Genomic DNA, 22,097 nt, shown 5'->3' on the forward strand with positions numbered 1-22,097 from the left:
AGATTGGTAGACTGTCCTGGCAGATACTAAATATTAAAGGACTAAAAACACTTTAGAATGAATGTTATATGTAAAATGATGCTGAATATTTCCACTTAAAATCAAAACAAAATGTAATGAAATGTGGCATTCAAGTGCAACAACCAAAGCTAAATGTAAACATGACGTGGCTGTAACAAAAGCTGAAGCTGCCTAAGTGGAAACGTTGGGTTTAATCAGCCTGCAGATTAATCAGTCGTGAACATAATCAATAACTACAACTGTGTGTTTTCCAGCCTGGACTCTGCTGCTGACCTGATAGTTACACATGTTGTTGTTGAACACAGCCTCAGACAGTTTGCAGGTTCAGAGCCTAGCGGCAGCGTTCCAGTTTCAGCTAATCACTCATTTCCTCCCAGTGTCTGCCTGAAAACTCCACCCTCATTGTGACAGCAACACAGCAACGCCTCGGGCTGAACGCACAACGCTGTGTGTGAATATATACACAATGAAACACAATGAAACACACACAAGACACAGTAGTAACTCTGACAAACTCACAAAAAATTACACAAACATACTGCTGAAACACACAAACACATCTGAAACACACACACAAACACACAGCTCAAATGCACAGAGACACGCACTCGAAGTACACTCTCAAGCTCACAGCTGAAACACACAAACACACCAGAAAACACACAAACATGCAGCTGAAACACATAAACACACTGAAACAGCTGAGAAACACAACTGAAAACACACAAAGCTGCAAAACACACACACAAATACACACTTGAATCACACAAAAACACACACTTGAAACACACACACAAATGCACAGCTTCCAACAGAAATAAACACACAGCTGAAACACACATACATCTGAAACACACAACTGAAAACACACACAGCTAAAACACGGAGAAGCACACAAAAATACACATAAAACGGACAAACACACAATTGAGAGACACACAGCTTTGACCTCGACTGACCTCAAACTGAATCCATTTGTTCAGAGTTTCTCCCTTAAGCTCCCATGATGCCGAGCAGGTCAGGCAGGACACACATTCATTTAGGTAGTTGAACCAGCAACCTTAACACAACTTTATCGTCTCAGGGGAACAAACCACACACACCCACACACACACACACATTACAGATGTGACGTCTCACCACATCTGGAGACCTCAGACAAAACATTTCATTCATTAGGAATGTGTGTGTGTGTGTGTGTGTGTGTGTGTGTGTGTGTGTGTGTGTGTGTGTGTGTGTGTCTGTGTGTCAGAAAGAGAAACGCCTTCGGCTACATGGAAATCAAATTAAATGGAGTCCTGCTGAAGGTCAACGTAAAGTGCATTGTGTGTGTGCATGTGTGTGTGTGTGCGTGTGTGCGTGTGTGTGTCTGATGTGATGATTTAAGCAAACACATGTGGGCGATGCGTCATGATACTATCACAGTCTGTGTGTTCATAAAGTGGATGTGAATTTCAGCCCTTAACAGAGTGTAACTGAACTGTGTGTGTTTTTAGTAGGTACTAACTGATTATCAGGGCTAATATTCTGAATTTTATTGATTATCAATATTGTTATTTTATTATCTGATCACCGATAAAATAAATTTAATGCTCTACTTCCTTTTTCCGTCTGTACTCTGTGGCATCAAGCAAAGTCCTGCCCACAGCTCGATCTGATTGGTTACATGTCACAAGCAACAGCCAATTACAAAAAGCCACTGTTTACACAGAGAGAAAGACGAGCACATTAGCAGACTGTAGCAGCTCTGGCAAATTAGCAGGTAAATGGCAAATGTTTCTGAAGTTATAAACACAACCATTTTACACAAGCATGACCAGTTTCCCTGTTACACCGATAATACCAGAATAATTCAGCTGTTGCTGTCAGTGCAACTGAAACATACTTTGCTGATGGTGCTAGGCTAATGCTATAACTAAGAGGCATGTTGTGCTAACACTATTTGGAGTACAGTAATGTCTTCCCCAAGTCAGATTAACTTCAACAGTCTGTTCTATCTGACAGACACATCTCTGAAACTGAACAAGAATCACAGCCATCTCCACACATCAGGACCCTAGCTGCTTTCACTGTAGCTAAAGTCATGCTAACATAACAGTTGAGTTAGGACACAGCTAGAGATTACCCTGGAAAACAGTAACTAATAAGATTTTCGTATTTGGGCCGTGGTGGGTAAAACATGATAGAACAGATATAAGATTAACAAAACGGAAGAACAGCAGAAGAAACTGCAGGAGAAGAGGAGACGAACTGTTCGATTTCAATCAGTCGATCACACAGTAAACAGAGAACATCACCACTCCTATTTCTATTGTACATATTCAACTATAGTATTCATTATTAATGAAATATTCTAGTAATGAATCAGGTTCTCTGCTATCATATGCTGTTAACATAAAACATTTATTGTATATCAGCTATCTACCTTTCTTGACATTTTGCTCTGGCCGGAGGTCATTAACTGCTACAGGATTCTTTGTCATGGTTCCCATTGCTAGCTACACCTCTATTTGTCAATATGGAACTGCCTATAATCCGAAAGACTGCTTCCTCTAATAGCTACTGTATTAAACAGTAAGAGTAATATATGGTTAAGCAGAAAGGCTCAGATTTCTTTAAAACACCGGGATTTGCAGAACATTTTAGAAAAGCTGAAACACGACTCGATATGGATTTATACTCGAGCCGTTCAACTGATCTGTGCTGCTCTGAATCTCACCTTCTCTGGAAGCTTTCTGCTGCCTCATCAGTCGTCTGTAAAACTAATTATGCAGCAGCTCAAAGTGCAGAGTGTTCGGATCGGACCGAGCAGGCGATGGAAGTTAAACGTCAGAGGAGAAACTCATCACAAATTCAAACAACGTCTGCTTCAAAGTCAGAGATTCTTCTCTCTCGTGCTGCGTTCAAGTGCTCTGATTTCTCCTCCATCGGGAAAACACCGACAAATCTGAGCAGCTCTCTTTTTTGGACGCAAGCAAATGGAAAAACGCTTCCCACTGCAAATTAGCGCAGAGTCTTCATAAACACTCTGTTCGCATATTTTATTCATGAGATATTGCGGGTGTGTAGCTGCAGCTCGAATGGATTTCCTTCTTCTTCTTCTTCTTTGGGTGGAAATTCACATGAACGTTTACAAGCCGAGCAGCTTTCATGATCAGTTTTGGCTTCCGACACCTTTTAAAAACTCCATTTACGATCTCATTAAACCCATGAGAACCAGAGGAAAATATAAATCTCACTCCTGCTGATCCCTCAACGTGAAGAAAAAATACAAGCATTGACGTGATTTTTCTGAATCTTAATGTGTGGAAAGAGGGAGAGAAACACAAAAGAAGAGCAGCAGAAGTTGCCTCGTGAGTGTTTGACCCCTGCTAAGGTTGAACTGTTCACCTCCATGTGACCCAGCTATGTAAACACAATCACAACGCAACAGTGAAGAGAGGCAGGATCACAAACAGACAGTTCAAACATGCCTCACTGATATCTGCATGTATGTGTGAGCTCCCACGCACATTTTTCACTCAGGAAAAAAACTCAGACATGCAGTTTTTACACTAACAGAAGAATCCTGCTGGGATTCACTCAACATTTACCTTAAATTCTTCCTTAAAAAGACGTCACTCTGTCTGCTTGAAAAAACGTCCATAGATAAACTGTCCAGACGTCTTCGGTTAATTAAATATCTGACATGTGGAGATAAATTCTCAGAATCTGGTTCTGGCTTTTCTTTAAAAACTTTACTTGAATGCTCCATTTTACTACACGAAAACCAATTTAGACGAACTCTTGACACCATGAAAAAGTAAAGTAATAAGTAGTAAGTTATTTTGAAGATTTTTCTTTTTCGCTAACAAAAAATATTACAGAAAAAAGTCTTAATTCACATGTTAATTAATAATCACACAAACTGCTCAAACCTGTCAACAACATTGACATCAAAAATTTGTATTTTCACAAAAAGTCATCTGTAATTTTACAATGTTTAATGGTAATATTAGATTATTATTTTGACTGTATTTAAATCCGCAAAAATATGATTATTTTACAGACATTTGCCATTATTTGAGAGAAAAATTCCATATATTAAAAACATAAAATATACATAGTTTTTTGTTTTTACTGTTTACTTTAAATTGTAGCATTATTTTTAAGAATTCACTGTTATTTTATATGTTTTCCCGAAGAAAGCATTGATTTACGCGTCAATACAAGTCAAAAAAAATGTCTGCAAGAAGAATCTGTTTTTTCAAATGTAGAGCAGTAAACCTAATTTTCACACAGGAAAAAAAGGAACTTTTTACAGATAATTTAACTTTCAAACTCTTAAAAGAATCTCCTAAAGAGGAGGTTAACTGTGCAGCATCAGTTACCATGGAGATATATATGTGCAGCATCAGTTACCACAGTTACATATCTGTACTGCATCAGTTACCACAGAGATATATCTGTACAGTATCAGTTACCATGGAGATATATCTGTACTGCATCAGTTACCAAGGTGATATATCCGTACTGCATCAGTTACCATGGAGATATATCTGTACTGCATCAGTTACCAAGGTGATATATCCGTACTGCATCAGTTACCATGGCGATATATCTGTACAGTATCAGTTACCAAGGTGATATATCCGTACTGCATCAGTTACCATGGAGATATATCTGTACAGTATCAGTTACCATGGAGATATATCTGTACAGTATCAGTTACCATGGAGATATATCTGTGCAGTATCAGTTACCATGGAGATATATCTGTACAGTATCAGTTACCATAGTTATATATCTGTACAATATCAGTTACCATAGTTATATATCTGTACAGTATCAGTTACCATAGTTATATATCTGTACAATATCAGTTACCATGGAGATATATCCGTACTGCATCAGTTACCAAGGTGATATATCTGTACTGCATCATTTACCACAGTTATATATCTGTACAGTATCAGTTACCACGGAGGTATATCCATACTGCATCAGTTACCACGGAGATATATCCATACTGCATCAGTTACCATGGAGATATATCTGTGCAGCATCAGTTACCATGGAGATATATCTGTACAGTGTCAGTTACCATGGTGATCTAGCAGGTTAAAACAGCCATCTTCATGACACTGAAACTGGTTTAAATAAGATCCTGAACTCATTAACCTCTTCATCTGGAGCTGATTTGTCTGTAAACAGGTTAAACTAAACCCGACCTGTAGATCTGCAGTGTTTTTCTGAAGGTGATGGTCGAACTGAATCCTCTATATTTAGCCGGAGCTTCGCCGCTGGGAAACAAACCTCCTCCTCTCTGTCGCACTGCTCCACTTCCTGTCCGCTGGACATTTTCCAGAACATTCCTCCATCGCCGCCTCCAGGGAGGCTGTTCAGCTGGTATGTTTAACTCCTGTCCTCCTCCCTCCTTTATCCACTTCTCTCCTCCCTCCACTCCCTCCTTTCCCACGAATGTCTCCCATCACTCTCCCCCTCCTCACCCTCATCCAGGGCCTCAACGTGAAGTTTTCTCCTCCTCCATCCAAAACTCTCCCGGCTTAATCCTCGGAGTCATGAAGGAGGATTGAGATGTTAAAACCGAGCTGTTAGAACCCTGAACTCACTGTGAGCAGCATTCTAGTTTCATTAGTTTATGTTTCAACACTGCAGTGATTCACTTCAGATGGAAATGTGCTTTAAAAATCAGGAATACATGAAGTACAAGATGAAAAAAATATGGAGGAGCACTGTAAATAAAATTTTGTGGAATAAACAATGAAAATCTGGCACCAAGGGCATCAGAAAAATTTTAAAATTTAAATTTGCCTAGACATTAGGTACAGTATGCTCTTTTTGTTTGTTTTTTTTACAGTCAACATGTCAATTAATATTTTTTCTGTGATTTTAATAGTCAATATTCATGAGTTCACAAAACAGGGAAAAATTATACAAAATAATAACTGATTGTTGATTTACCATTTATCAATTCTTAATGAGCTTTTGACACCCCTTTTTTCAACAAATATCTTCAAAATAGTCCTAATTTTGCTGCTTTAAACACGGTAAAATAATTGTAATTTTACAGTCAAATGCTGCAAAAGAAAAAAGTTGTTTTAATGTGAACAGCTTTGGCCTGCTTTTTAGCATTAAAAATATGTATATATGTAAATTATCACGTTTTTCGTGATTTTAAGAAATATTATCTCTAAATTCAACATAACTGAGAAAAAAGCAGCTTAAAGTTGATGTACCATTTGTCAGTTTTTAATATACATAATTTTCCAAATCAGATAACTTTGAACATTTTACAAAATAATTACATCATTTTATCTGATGTACAGTTAAATACTGCAATTTTATGTTTGCAACAATTTGCCAAAATACAAAGTTTTGATATAGATGTTATTTACAGTTACAGGCAGTTTTTTCATGCTTAACATCTTTATTTATTTTGTTGTTGTTTAGTGATTTTACAAGTTATTTGTATTTCAACAAAATTGAGAAAAGCTGTAAAACAACAGTCCAAAGTATTTGACATCTTGCAGTATTTTTCTGCTCTTAATAAACATTTACTTTTTCTTTCAAATAACAGCAACATCAGCAAACGTTCATTTTGTCCAGTGAGTAGAGGAGAAAAAGGACGGATGAAGGTTAAGAGTAAGTGAAGGTGGGAGCTGAGTCGAGGGTCTGCAGCTGAAAACAGGACGACAAACAGCGACTGGCCTCGTTTCTGAAAACACAGCTCTGCTTGCTGCTCTTAAAGGCACAATTCACCCCTTTATTCATTTATATCCTTCACTTATCCTCTATCTTTAAGCTCCTGCTGCTGTGAAGCTTCTGCAATCACCATGCAGATGAGGAACGTGAATTAAAAGTTGAATGTTTTAGAGCAACATGTAGAAATTACAACTAAATGTCATGTTTTACTGCTCCCAACAGCTCAGTTTAATTCAAATTCAAGTTAGTGGCTCCCAACAGGACATTCAGGGCCATTTAAAAAGATAAAGAAACTTTTGAGGGAGAAATTATGCATACCTTTCTGTCTTTCCCTTTATGTGAAAAAATTAAATTAATGTCCTTCAAACTAAATTCCACCAAGAATTTTGTCCCCATCATTCCTCCGAATCTGAAAATCTGCAGGCTGGTTTGAAAAGAAAGTTACTTTAAAACAAAATACAGATAAACACACAAAATACACCTTAATCAGAGCAAGAACCTGCAAAAACTGAAACCTGACAGGAAGAATTGTCAGATTTTCTACTTTCTGACACTTCTTGAACTACTCATCTGTAACCTCAACAAAAAACTAAGCTTTGAAAAATTTCACTTATTCAAAAAACTTGACAAAAATAAACTGTTTGCTCAAACCAAATTTTGTAAAAAACAAAAAATTCTACGCTGCTCAGTGGAACTGCTAAAGTTTTAATGACTCAGCTACGACCAACAGTCGCATGAGAAAAATTCTTGGACTTTTTGGCTGAACTGCAGGCTGTGCTTACACAGAACAGATGGGAGACAATTGTCAAAACAAAACTAAACACGTAAATAGTTCATTATTTATTTGTGTTGTAGTGTAGGCAGAACTTGGAAAAAAAATATACACGTTTTGAGGTTTTAGAAGTTGTTTTTTTTATTTTATTTATTTATTTTTTTTTAAATGAATAATCAAACAAATCCAAGTTCCAGAAGACATTTCTGAGTCTCTCTCCTTCTTCATGGTTGTTCTGTTTCCATAGAGATGCAGAATTTTATACTGCAAAGAAAAATGAACTCACAGTGATTAAAACTGTGACAGGAGCAAACAAACAAACAACCAAAAACTGCTGTGGGTTTAAGAGGATGAATACATTGAACAATCAGTTAGTCAGAATCATAAATAATCCAGATTACAGCCAAACTCTGATCTAAACTCCTCAGAACTCGTGACCAAAATCCTCCATAAAAACAGCTGAAGGCTAAAGTCACTGCGTTACATCACGAACGATGAAGTTGAACGTTTGCATGCTAAGGTGGATCAAAGGTGTTTTAACAGGTTATTTTTGTCGCTTCAGTCGTTTATTTTCTGATAAATTGACTGCAGACTTTTGTCGTCGTCTTTTATCAGTGAACCAGCAGACGTCTGTCAACACACTTCAGCATTAATTAACCCAGAGACACACTTAAAGATCTGTTTACAAGAGAGGAGGGAGACAGAAAAACAAACAGAGAGACAGAAACAGAAAGAAAAGCAGCTCAAAGAAAGACTGAAGATGTAAAACATGATGATTAAAGTTCAACCACAAAGTGAAGCACGACTGAAATTATCCTGCAAACTTATTATTCTACAACCTAAACTTAAGCTCTGGCCACCAAAGTGGAGTACGTTTCTGTGAATCCTGTAGTGATAAAGTGACATTTTGTAGAATTTCTCCAACAGGAAACGCTGCAGCAAACATGAAAATATGAGAATCACTTTATTTTCAATTCCTGTTTTCCTGATTTTATCCAGTCTTCATCAAATATATTGTGTAAACCACTAAATGACATGTCCAAGAATACAAAAACATGCGTGAAAGGTTAAAAAGAATGTTTTAACTCCTGTCTTTCAAATAACTTATTACTTATTTTCACTTCCAAAATGAATCCAAAAATTGTCAGACATAATAAAAGTTTATTACTAAAACCTTATCAAAATATGTCCAAAAATTACTCAAAGTTCACCGAGTACTCAGATATTCAACCAAATGACTCAAAATTCTGCCTAAATTACTCAGAATAGGTCCAAACCGGCTCAAGATTTGTCCAAACTGACTAAATTTGTCCAAAATGACTTAAAACCTGTCTGAGATAAGTCAGAATCGGTCTAAAAAAACTTCAAAAAATGTCCAAAATGACTCAAAATTAGTCTAAATTGGCTCAAAATGTCTCCAAAATGACTCTAACTTTGTGTAAAATGACTGAAATGAGTTTAAAATGACTCAAAACGTGTACAAAATTACACTATATCTGTCCAAAATGACTCTGAAGTCACCCAAAATGACCCAAAATCTACTTAACATGACACAAAATTTTACCAAATGTCGTAAAATTTGTCCAAATGACTCAGAATTGACTCAAAATGTGTCTAAATGACTCGAAACATGTCCAACATGACTCAAAATTTGTCCCAAATTATTAACCTTGTCCAAAATGACTTAGAATCTGCCAAAATAAGTCAGAATCTGTCTAAAAAATTTGAAATTTTTCCAAAACGGTTTAAAATCTTTCCAAAATGACTCTAAATCTGTATAAAATTACTCAAAACTTGCCCAAATTAACTCAGAATCTGTGCAAAGTTACTTAAAATTCATCCAAACAACTCAGACTTGCCCAAAATGACAAAACTACACTAAAAAATTCTGCCAAAATTACTCTAAACCTGTCCACCATGACTCAGCATTTGTCCAAAATGACTAAGATTTGTCCAAAATGACTTAAAATTCATCCAGAATGACCAAAAATCAATTCAAAAGGACTCGGAATTTGTCCAGATGTTTTAATACTTGTCCAAAATGACTCCAAATTGGCTCAAAATGTGTCTGAAATGACTCAGAACTTGTCCAATATGACTTAGAATCGGTCCAAAATTCATCCAAAATAACTCAGACTTGCCCACAATGACAAAACTACCCTGAAAATGACTCAAAACATGCCCAAAACCACTTGCAATTTGTCCAAAATAACCCAAAATCCTGTCCAAAATTACAAAAACATGCTCAAAAATTTAAACAATGTTATAAATCTTGTGTTTTAAGTCACTTATATTAGTTATTTTACAGTTTCCAGAGCAGCTTCTTCAGAGTTAACAGAACATCTATGTATTTTTAACAGTAATGAGACGATATCTTGCAGTGTTTCCTCAGGAGTTTGTGATATAATCGGTGCAGATCTGAAGTCTGAAGCTGAAAACACAATCCTCGGTTTAATATGAGGCTGCTGTTAAAGCGATGAAGCTGGAGACGCTGCAGCGAGTCGATGATTTACGGCTCTGATCTGCATCACTGAGCCAAACCTGCTTCATCATCGTCATCATCGCCGCCTCCGAGTTTGAGGAGCTAAACGGCCCCCAGAAGCTCCATCAGCGTTTCAGCAGCAGCATTAAAGCCACATTTAAGAGCAAACAAAACATCCAAACCTGCTGATGGAAACAGACCGAACTCCTGCAGACAAATCCGGAAGTAATTTAACAATTAATCGTCCAGAAAACAGCCGGATAGAAACTTTGTGAAGACGCTGTGTTCAGTGTTTCGTGTCTCCAAATTAAAACCATGTTTGCCATAAAACCTCCAAACTTCCGGTTCTTTTCTCCACATCTCGTCTAATTTAAAAACCTGTAAACACAAACAGACAACCTGAGCACAAAAACATACAGACAGCTGTTAGAAAACAGCTGCACAGGATTTAGAACTTTATAAAGTATGAGCAGCGTGACAATCAGAAAATAAAAACCGACTCTGTGGTGTCTTCAGTAAGACTCTTTAGCTGAAGGCAGGTTCTAGATACAATTTCTATAGTACATTAGTATAGAAAACCCAAGTAAAACCACATTTAAACCTGTCAAAACCAGTCTTTTAAAGGAGTATTTCACTCATTTTTCAACCTGCTGTATTTTCTATTAATATGGTTCTCTGCAGTTTTTAACAAAACCTGATATTTACAAAAATAATTGCTTTTAGAAGTTTTCCAACTGGAAGAGAGGCTTTGCTAATAGCATGGAAGATCTTCATCCAGGTTTCTAACTATCTGCTTATTCACATGTGTGAGTTTCAGCCGCTAAATGTGAAAATGGATTATTGTTAGAACAGCTGCAGGTCTTTTCAGCTTGAAAAAATGTTCACATTTGCTCAAAGTTTGTCTAAAATGATTCAATATTTGAGGGAAAAAACAAATAACTGTCAAATTTCTCCAAAATGGCTCAAAAATGGTCCAAAATGATTCAAAAGTGTCCCTAACAACTTAAAATAATAGAAATTTGTTCAAAATTACTCAAAATTAGCCCAAAATGTTAAAGTTCTGAATAATTTTAGATCATTTTTGAGCCTCAAAACATTCCTAAATGACTCAAAATTGCCAACGTGATTTATGTCCACAGATATGGGTCAGGATTAAATGGAGGACAGGATTTGGAGATACACCATTCCAAAACGACTCACACTTTGTCAAAACCAAAAAACATCTCCAAAATGGTTTTAAACATGGCCCCAAATGATATAAAAAAAAATGTCCAGGATGAATCAGAAACTGTCCATAATGACTCAAAATAGCATCAAGTTGCCCGACAATCACAAAGTCACAAAGACATTCAGAACACGGCCAGTAAATCACAATGTGTGCAAAATGACTCAAAATTTATCCAAAATTTGTACAAAATGTCTTAGAAACTGTCCAGAATGACAGAAAAATGTGTTCAAAATGATTAAAAACGTGTCTAAAATTACAAACAAACTGTCCAACATGACTCAAAACTCATCCAAAATTATTTTAATTCTGTCCAAAATCAACTCAAACTTGTTAAAATTTAAGCAAAAATTGTCCAAAATGACTCAAGACTTGAGCAAAATGAGCCAAACTGTGTCCAAAATGATATGAAAATGTGTCCAAATCTGTATAAAAACAATCATTTTTTAAAAACATTTACTTTTTCACATAGTTTTGTTTGTCCTTCTTCTATGATGGTTTTACGCCTCAACGTGTCTTTCTCAAGGAATTTCTAGTAATGAAGCGATTTTAATGAGTATTTCTTCACATGAACATCTGGATTTAGTGGCACATTTTGGTTTTAAACCAACAGAGAATGAAGAGGAGGAGATGTGCATCAAAAAGGAGGCGTTCAAAGTCGCTAATTCCACTAATCTCAAACTACTGGAGGCATAAAACGAACAGAAAAAGACAATTAATGGAAATTTATTGGACGAGACTTAATTAACAACCAGAAATTCATGAATTTAATGTTAAAGTCATGATTTGATTTCTCAATTTTAACACATTTATCATTAAAAATGTGGCCTTAAGATGAATAAATGATTAGTTGAATGTGATCTTAGTGGAAAACAACTGACAGTGACACACTTTATATTTAATATAATCAGAAATGTTGTAACTTTGAAGCTTCCCTACAGCAAAAACAAACTTAAACCTGCAATTTTCTTGCAACATTTTCAGATTTTTGCTCAATTTTAGCTCCTGAAAGTCAGAGTATGTGACTTTCAACCCTCCTGTGGCACAAAATTCAACAATTTCAGCACAAAAACCCTGAACAGGTCAACATTTCTGTCTTCAAACTGATCTTAAAACTCAAAGGACAAAACTTAACAGTGCAGTCTTTGGTTTTACTGCAGATTGCTGTTAAAGCAGCAGGAGTCTGAGAATGAAGCCGACACCTCGGTGAGACGTTTGAAAGGATCCAGTCAACAAGTCGCCAAATGTTTCCTCGAGAATGAAGGGAAAAAAACAGAGACACAAACTGAGCAGAAAAGACAGAAGCAGAAAGTATTCTAAAAGGGAGGAGCAGGAAGCTAAAAAATGAGGAGAAAGCAGCCAGAAAGAGGATGATGAGGAGGAAGATTAGAGGAAAGAAATGGAGAAGGAGGGAGGAGGAGAGAAAGCAGCAGTCCAGTCTGTATCTGATTACATAATTGCTCTACAGGATTTGAAACCGGGTCTGCGCAAACAAGAAAAACGCCTCAAAGCAGCAGCGGCAGCACAATTCTCCTCATTTTACAGCCTCTGAGCTGCTAGAAACACATTTAAAATCTGCCAAATCACTGCAGGAGCACTGAAAGCAACTCATACTGGGGTCAAAACTGCACAAAAATCACATTTTTTCCATTATTTACAAGCACAAAAAGGAGCCCAAAGCCACTCTGGGGTGGTTCAGGAGCACAAAAACGTAAAGATTTAACCCAAAATGACACTAAATGGAGATATTTGGCTGCAGAAAGGAGTGTTAGAGTGAGAAAGTATAGGGAAGGTCACTGCAGGGACTCATGAGAGGACTATTAGGGGATGTTGTGGTGTTTGTGCTGAGGGGCTGAGGTCAGGACCACGCCTGCACCATCATCATCCTCCTCACCATCATCATCATCATCATCATCATCAAACTAAACCTCCAGCACAGAGAAAACAAACAGCAAAACACCAAAACAACCAGCAGCTCTGGAGCCTCAACAACAAACAAGTTCATCAGCGCGACGGACGATCAGAGCCCGCCGGGAGAGGAGCCTCCTGCCCGGCCTGCCTGAGCGCCATCAGCCCGCCGCGGCTCCACAACACCCGCACAGGTGGTGCACACGGACAGTCACACCGGAAACACGCAGCCCGCAGCCCGCAGCCCGGCCAGCAGCTACACGCATCCCCCCGCCACGGACACACGGCGTCGTGCGTGTTGATGCTCCCCGAAAACACAATGACGCCAAAACCCCACGCAGTACCAGGAGGAGGAGGAGGAAGAGGAGGAAAGCTCCGGAGGCGCACGCAGCGGACAAACACTCACCTGGAGGCCGACAGAAGAGCAGCAGAGTCCCGCTCGGAGTGAAGGATGGACGGACGGACTGAGTGCTGAGAGCTCGGAGCGAAAACAAGCATCAGCGGCGAGTCCTGAAATCCTCCAGCCTCCTCCTCCTCCTCTTCCTCACCCCGCCCTCCCGCTCCCAACCCGGACTGCAGCGCCCGGTGCGCTGGATTGTTGCACCGCGGTGCGCCGTCGGAGCTGAGCCAAATGAAAACAAACTGGCAGCAAATGACCTCAAATGACTGAAAGATTGAAGAACCTCATCTGTGCTCTGAATTATAACCAACCCAGCTGGTTTCACCGCTTAAAAGAGTTTTAAAGCAACAGTTACACTGTGTACTTGTTTATTTGTCTGTTTCTTAAATGCACATTTTACATTTATGCTTACACTGTTTCTACTTTTGTTGATATTTTTAGGTCATATTTTTCTCCATCCATCCATCCGTTATTTATACACAACTTAATCCTCACTAGGGTCATGGGGGGGCTGGAGTCTATCCCAGCTGACTCAGGTGAAGGCAGGGGACACCCTAGACAGGTCACCAGTCTGTCACAGGGCTACATACAGAGACAAACAAGCACTCTCACATTCACACCTACGGGCAATTTAGAGTAATCAATTAACCTCAGCATATTTTTGGACTGTGGGAGGAAGCCGGAGTACCCGGAGAAAACCCACGCATGCACAGGGAGAACATGCAAACTCCATGCAGAAAGATCCCGGGAAAGCCGGGACGTGAACCAGGGATCTTCTTGCTGCAAGGCGAAAGTGCTAACCACTACACCACTGTGCAGCCCTTCGTCATATTTTTCTACTTATGTTTATATTTTTAAGACATAAGTTTTCTATTTATTTTTATATTTTGAGGAACTATTTTTCTACTTATGTTTATATTTTTAGGACATAAGTTTTCTACTTATTTTTATATTTTGAGGATCTATTTTTCTACTTACATTTATATTTTTAGGACATATTTCCCTACTTTTGTTCATATTTTTCTATACATGTTCATTTTCAATACATATTTTTCTATTTATGTCTATATTTTTAGGACATATTTTTCTACTTTGTTTGTACATTTATTTCATATGTTTCTTCTTATGTATATATTTTTAGTTAATATTTTTGTACTTCTGTTTATCTATATATTTTGTACTGTTTGCATTTCTAACATTTTGAATGGGAGCATTTAACAGATGTACAGTTGTCCAGCGTCAACATTGTGACTGAAATGTCATTAATTAATCCAAATAACTTGATTTAATTCATGAGGATTTATTTTAAACATTACAGTCCACAGAAAAACTGCAAAATAGATCATTTCTGTAATAATAATAATAATAATAATAATAATAATAATAATAATAATAATAATAAATATAAATATATATATATATATATATATATATATATATATATATATATATATATATATATATATATATATATATATATATATATATATATATATATATATATATATATATATATATATATATATTACAGTCCAGTTTCCAAATATAGGTAAGAATAGAGTAGATCTTTATTGTCATTGTTTGACAAAAATAAAAGGCAGTTTAGCAGCTCTCTGGGTTGGCAGCATACAGTAAAAGAACAGAAATTAATTCATTCATTCATTAATGCATTAATTTAATTCAGTATGATAAGACTGTGCAAGAACCAGATTGTACTGTATATAGTAAAAGAGCAGGTTATTGCACAACATAACAATAACCAATTAAGGACATTACACAAACAAAATATTCAGTCAACCCAACTAGTTTTTTTATGTTCTAAAAACGTTCTGAGAAAGTTCCAGTAATGTTTTCAAGGTAAAGTTTTCTTTAAGTTCCCAGAAAATTCTTCTATTGTTCTTCTCCCTGCCACTTGATTAAATAAATGGCTGCAAGATTTTTAAAAATAATTAATAAACTCTAATTTACTGATTTACATAAATCCTTTACAGTTGCAAACATTATTTAAATTGGTTGAGTTGATATAATAAAGTTGCACCAACTTAATATTATGTGTAAATTAAACTCATAGTAACAATGATTATAATAATAACAATAATAATGCCGGTCATAAAGCCAATAAAACACACGTAAGATATATTCCCAGTGGAGAAATGATCATTTTAGCTCCTTATAACTGTTCAAATGAAAGTCACAGTCTGTCTCCACCCGCCTCTGGAGTGCGCTGGTGAATAGATGAAGCACTCCGTCTCTCAAAGTGTGAGTTAGAGGCGGAGAGTCTGCAGCAGGAGGAGGGAGAGTCTGCAGAGACCCAGTGATGCCAAACTGCAAAAGTTGTTGAGGACCTCCATGGAGCAGCATGAATCAGTGAAAACACAATCCTGCCGCTGGAAGAAGCGGAAACGGCCCAAACAGTGGAATAAAACGCCTCAGAGCTGAAAGTTCCCTGCTCTGATGTGATCAGAGAGTCCAGCTGATCCTCAGATCTCAGTAAAGCTCCCACTGATGAATCATCACAGCACAGATCTGCTCAACACCTCACTGAACCTGATGAGCTGCAGGTCAGGAGGAACTTTAAAATGACAAAAACACGAAACGTCAACAAGCAGCTGCTGTTTGTGGCTAAAAATACACAACTGAGGACGTGTGGAGGCCTCACACCTCCATTTTTAGTCTGTTTAAAGTAACTTTGTGGTGTTTTAGCGTTTTTGTAATAGTTTTGTGTCTTTGAGGTCATTGTGTCTTATGATCATATAGTGTCATTTTGTAGTAGTTTTATGTTTGTGTGGTCATTTTGTTTTGGTTTTGGTTATCTTTTGTCTTTTTTTTTAGTACTGTATGTCTCTGAGTCATTATATGTCATTTACACTAGTTTTGTTGTCTAACTTGATGTTTTTGTCATAATTTCCTGGGCCTTTATGGTCATCTTGTGTCTTCTTTTTAGTGATTTTCTGTGTTTGTGAGTTACTATGTTCCTTTTATATCTCTTAATAGCTTTCTGTATCTTTGTGATCATTTTGTGTATTTTTCAAGTAATGTGTCTTTGTCAATCATTATGTGCCTTCTACATTTTCAGTGGTCATTTTGTGTTATTTTTGTGGCAATGGCAATTTTGTATCTTTCTGAAAATTTTGTGTCTTTTTACAGTAATCTTTTGTCTTTGTGGTCATTTTGTGTCTTTTCTGTAGTAAATTTGTGTCTCTGTGAGTTAGTATGTGCATTTTATTGCTCCTAATGGTCATTTTGAGTCTCTTTGTGGTCATATTGTGTTTCTTTGTTACTTTTTAGTCATTTCATGTCCTTTCATGGCATTATGATTATTGTGTGTCTTGTTTTCGGCATTTTGTGTTTCTTTAGGAACGTAAGTCATTTGTCTTTGTTAATCTTTATAGTGTTTTGAAACTTTTTTGTGGTCACGTTGTGCCCCTTTCTGTTTGTTTTGTGTGTCTTTGGGGTAAGTGTGTGGGTCTTTATGGTTGCTTTGTATCCTTTTTGTAGTATTTATTTGTCTTTGTGAGTCACTGTTGTTTTTATCTTATTTTTTGTGTCTTTTTGTGGTCATTTTCTGTCTTATTGAAGTAATTTGTGTCTTTATGAGTCATTACATCTCTTTATGGTCATATTGTGTTTCTTTGGGGTCAATTTAGGTCTTTGTTTGACCATTTTGCATCTTTTTGTGAACACAGTTGTCCGTTGTGGTGTTCTTCCTTTTTATTGTTATTTTGTAACCTTCATATCTCTATAAAGTTTTTTTCCTGTTTTGTGTGTTTTTGTAGCTGATGTGCACGTTTGCAATTATGTTGTCGCTGTTTGTGGTTGTTTTGTGTCTCTTTATGGTCATTTTGTGTCTTTAATATCTTTTTGTACTTATGCAACTCTTTGTGAGTCATAATGTGCCTTGTGTGTGGCCTTTTAGCATCTCTTTGTGGTTATTTTGTGTCTTTGTGTTTGTTGATTGCCTCTCCAACAGCTGACAGCTACTTCAGACTCAATCTGACAACCAGCAACTAATTAAACAGCGAGACGCTGTGTTTGTTTGGTCTAATCAACACAACAAACTCTGAATACTTAACAGGAATAAAGATTTAAAACAACAGATCAGAGTTGTGTTTGCAATCTTGTTGTCATGTCGCACAATGAGCACGAAGCACCGTGGATCTGAAGGACATCCAACGGTGCAGCAGTGTGCAGAATGTGATCCGGCCTTGAACGTTGTGTTGTCGCTCAGTGTGTGTGTGTATCTGTGTGTGTGTGTGTGTGTGTGTGTGTGTGTGTGTGTGTGTGTGTGTGTGGGATTATCACAGCGTCACCAGACACCTCGTACAGGCGTCCAGCGGCAGTGTTTGAGCAGGTCAGAGGTCATGGAGGTGATTCTCCTCCTGCAGCAGCTGCAACACAAATCCTGCTGTGTCACTGAAAGTCTCAATGTAGAAGCATTAAAGCAAACTGAGCATACATTGCTATACTATACGTATTAATATACTTCAGGTTAATTATAGCAGGAGAAATTAACCAGCAGAAGCTGCATTCGCACGCTTAAAATTTCTTCGGAAGTTTTCTATTTTTTATTATAAATTCTTCTGACACAATTTTCAGCACCAAACTCGTCCACCAGCTTTTTATATGCACAAATTACATGTAAAAATGTGCGACTATCGGGAATGGCGTGCTTTCACTTTTAGTAGCGATCCATTTCTGGGAGCCTGTAGCTCTGGAAAATTTTACAGTAGAAACTGCATTCGAAGTTTGCGACGGTCACAGGGCTTAAAATGTTCATCTTCTAAATCTATGTTTTTATGTCTTTTATGGTTTTTGCACAGTCACAGTTTAAGTTTTACAATTTTTTTTGAAGTTTTTTTGAGTTCTAAATTTTTATTTTACATTTTATTCTCAATATTCAATTTTTTCTCACATTTTCTCCTCCACGTGAACAATTTATACATAAAATGTCTGCATATTTGTCCTCTTTCACCCAGTGTGAGTCTCATTGCTGTATGACTGACATTTTTTTCATAAATCACCTCAGAGCACAGAGTGCATTGACCAAAACTCTCATTTACTCCCATTAAGCACTTCATTTGCACAACTGACTTCCCCTTTCGACATCCCTTAGTTTTGCCCTTAGTTATGCTGCTATAGGCCTAGGCTGCTGGGGGACGACTGTTGATGCACTGAGCCCTTCTCTAAATACCTATGTATTTACTATATATACCATTATTGCATTACACTCACTCTGTTTCTCTCTGTGTCCTTTCTCCAAGTGTCCCAGAGCTGGATGCTTCAGATCTGTGGTTGTTCTCCCACCAACTGGCCTTGTCTCCACCTGTGGGATGCTGCTGCTGACCTTCCTCCAGCCCACTGCTTCCAGCTGCCCATTTCCACCAGTCTACTCTGCATCGTCCTCACTATACTTGATATTCTCATCTACATACTGTTTGAATTTTACTACCAGCTATATATGTAGTATATTTAATGTCAGAGCCGTACATCATAACAGTAAACTATGAATCAGTCTCAATGTTAGCTTGTACTTTGTACGTATCATCTAGCTTATCATACATGTATCCAACTGTGTGTTATATGTTCCCTGCTCCCCACCATCCTCTTCTCCCATCCCTCCCCCTCTCTACCTCTCTACTTCTCTACCCCTCCACCCCTCTATCCCTCTACCTCTTTTGTCCCTTTCAACCAGCCGGCCAGCAGCAGATGGGTCCCCCCACATAAAGAGCCTGGTTCTGATCAAGGTTTCTTCCCTGTTAAAAGGGAGTTTTTTCTTGCCACTGTCTCCTTAGGGTTTGCTCTGAGGGTTCAGGCATATGGGTTCTGTAAAGCATCTTGAGATAATTTGACCTGTAATTGGCGCTATATAAATAAAATTGAATTGAAGTGAATGTAACAATAACATTAAATTTCATTGTTTCTACGGGCCTACGTGTCTTGACCTATCCGTGCCCCAACTGATAAGTTTAAATTTAAATTAACTAAATTTCCTTACTTTTCATTTCTTTTTTAATTTTAGCAGTTCGCTCGAAAGACTCTTTTTAAAATAAATGTCCTTATTTTTCTTTTCTTTCTTTTTTTCGTGTTACATATTAATATAAATATTTGGGGGTGGGGGCTGGACTTCTTAACTGGTCAGACTTCTGCTTTAAGTGCATTGTACTTTTTAGTATTTTTTTAAAATCAATGAAGAAATAAAGATACAATATAGATATAGAAATTAAAATTTGTGTCCACATGGCAAAAACTTTACAACAACAATACTGTACAGAATACATAAATACAATCGGCTATAATCCAGGCTTTAATTATGCTGGACGTTTGTGGGTATTTGGTGGTTTGTCCGTTTGTTTATCGGAGCCACGGGTGACACCGGAGCTCCTTCAGCGTCGGCCGCTGCTCAGGGTTCTCAGTGAAGCATTTTTGCAGGAGGTCCTTACAATCTGGAGGTAAAACAAATGAGAAGAAAGTTAAACTCGTACATCTGATCGATGAGCAGTTTAACTTCTGCTGACAGGTTTGTTTCTTCTTACCTTCAGACAAGCTCCTGCTGACTGTCAGCTTGTTGTCGAGGAACCTGGTGGTGTCGAATCGGGTGGGTCTGTGCAGCATGTCGAAGAGCACGACCCCGATCTGCCACACCGTGGTGGGACCAGCCGTGTAGGTGTTTGTGCTGTACCACTCCGGTGGGATGTGTTGAGGTGTTCCTACAAAACACAGAAGAAGGAAATTAGGTTTTTGTTGTTTGTAACTTGATTAGAATGAAAGTTAAAGTTCACAGTGTGTTAGTTTGAAAGTCACAGATTGGTAACCAGATGTCTTACCGTAGAAGACCTGGTAGCAGGAGCTCTCCGTCACAACACAACTCAAACCAAAGTCAATCAGACGGAGACGTGGGACGCCAGAGCCGGTCTCGAGTAAGATGTTTTCCATCTTGATGTCTCGGTGGAAGATGTTCGTGTTCTCCAGGTGGATGGCGGCATCGATCAGCTGTTTAAGGATGATCTGAGAGAGATGGAACAAAGATGGCGATGAAGTTTTCTGCTACAAACAGACTGATTGATGCTATAAACAACCCATAATACACCTGCAGAAGACCCTGTTACAGATAGTCTCCAATCACAAACAATGACTGACTGTCCAGAACTCAAACACAGCAAGATCTCCAACTTTGAAGAAGAGATTTCCATTAAATATATAGTCTTACACTTGAGTTAGATCAGTGTTTTGGTGAGGAAACCAAACTTAAATGGCTAAAATATCCCTTTAGACAGATGCAGCTCATTTTAGGAAACAGCATCTTTTAGTCATTGAAAAGGATACCAGGATACCAAGACAAATGTACAGCATGGCTCAGAAAACAGTGGAATTTCTTCCACATTTACATGGAACAGAGGAAACAGAAGTCTGTACTTAAGAAACAGGGAACCTACCTTTGCCTCATCTTCCTCCGGCGAAGCTCCGTTGTCCCAGACGTACATGAGCAGGTCTTTGGAGGGGACTGGCCTCTCTAGAATCAGGATCAACTCCTGGTTCAGATCGAACCAGTCCACTAGGCCGATGGGAGCAGATGACCCTACCGATCCAGATGCTTTGACATTATGAAGCTTTAACATGATGAACACCTCTGTAGGCAGCTGCAGCTTGTTCTTTTCCTGAAAAATCACAACACATTAAAAGGACGAAGGACAGAAGCTCAACAGGACACACAATGGGTCGGAAACTTACCATCTCTTTGTAGCACGTGCTGTCTTTAGGAATGTGTTTGATGGCAACCTGCAAGACACAAATTGAGTTTTGGTTTAACACTCACTGTGTTGAAAAGAACTTTATATACATTTCCTAATAAATCATTCAACAGTGTTACTATGTGTCTTTGTGGCACCATTTTGTGTTCAAATCAAGACAAATCCAACTGCTGCTTTGTTTTCACCACATATAACAAGTCTTACGAGCATTTTAGCCTGTAAACAACCATATAACAAAGGTTTCTTCACTTACTTGCAAATTATCAGATTTTCGGTAGCCAGCAAACACGCTTCCACATCCTCCTTCACCGAGATGATACTGCTCCTGGTACAGGGCCTCAAATTGAGCTAAAAACACAAACACATATTTTGTTTTACTGCAACAGTCAGACCGAAGTTAAATGTGATCTGAATTCTGTGACGACAGAAATCTTCATTTTTACATCTCTAACTGACCTCTCTCATCCTTGTCCTCGTCTTCCTTCACCACCAGGTCCTGGTTCCTCATTTGCTTCCTGCTTGGTCCTTCTCCAGCATCAGAAGCTTTCCTCTTCCCACCCTGCCGATGTTTACTGCAGCCCTCTAATGGGTCGCTGTTCACTGTAGAACATAAAGTTTAAGAAGGAATTCATATGTTGAAGTAAACACGGTGGCTTTCTTTTGGAGACCGAGGTGTTTTTCTTCTCCCAAAACACATCTTGTATCAGATTATTTGAAAGAAAACCTCCAAAATACAAATTGAGATGCTTATTTTACTGCACTTTGTGCAATTACATGTATAGATTTCGATTAGTAATACATTTCTTTAAAGGACATTTTATCAAAACTGTTTTTTT

General features: G+C 37.8%; 2 protein-coding genes across 3 annotated transcripts in view; both read right to left on the minus strand.

The window, feature by feature from the left end:
* The window catches only part of LOC111572926 (spectrin beta chain, non-erythrocytic 1), a 192,966-nt gene extending 179,309 nt beyond the window's left edge, over positions 1–13,657 (minus strand). For both annotated transcript variants that reach the window (XM_055018549.1, XM_055018548.1), the window contains exon 1: positions 13,520–13,657. The gene's annotated coding sequence lies outside the window, so the exon portion shown is untranslated. The remainder of the gene's footprint in view (positions 1–13,519) is intronic.
* On the minus strand, positions 13,210–21,769 carry LOC111565270 (serine/threonine-protein kinase pim-1-like). Its single transcript, XM_055018788.1, has 9 exons — positions 21,718–21,769; positions 21,515–21,609; positions 21,242–21,289; positions 20,947–21,168; positions 20,338–20,518; positions 20,047–20,220; positions 19,887–19,956; positions 13,520–13,735; positions 13,210–13,417 (listed from the first exon to the last, which is right to left on the minus strand). The coding sequence occupies exons 1-9, from the start codon at positions 21,767–21,769 to the stop codon at positions 13,210–13,212; spliced, it is 1,266 nt and encodes a 421-aa protein (XP_054874763.1).
* Between the last annotated feature and the right edge of the window lie 328 nt (positions 21,770–22,097).

This window comes from Amphiprion ocellaris, chromosome 16, assembly GCF_022539595.1.
Source record: "Amphiprion ocellaris isolate individual 3 ecotype Okinawa chromosome 16, ASM2253959v1, whole genome shotgun sequence".
In the NCBI taxonomy this organism is placed as follows: Eukaryota; Metazoa; Chordata; class Actinopteri; family Pomacentridae; genus Amphiprion; species Amphiprion ocellaris.

Coding starts and splice junctions, on each gene's coding strand:
- LOC111565270 (XM_055018788.1), bottom strand. CDS start 21,769: ATGAGGAACCAGGACCTGGTGGTGAAGGAAGACGAGGACAAGGATGAG. Junction 21,610..21,717: donor CGAGGACAAGGATGAGAGAG/GTCAGTTAGAGA, acceptor TTGTGTTTTTAG/CTCAATTTGAGGCCCTGTAC. Junction 13,418..13,519: donor GCTCTTCTGTCGGCCTCCAG/GTGAGTGTTTGT, acceptor GTTTTCGGGGAG/CATCAACACGCACGACGCCG.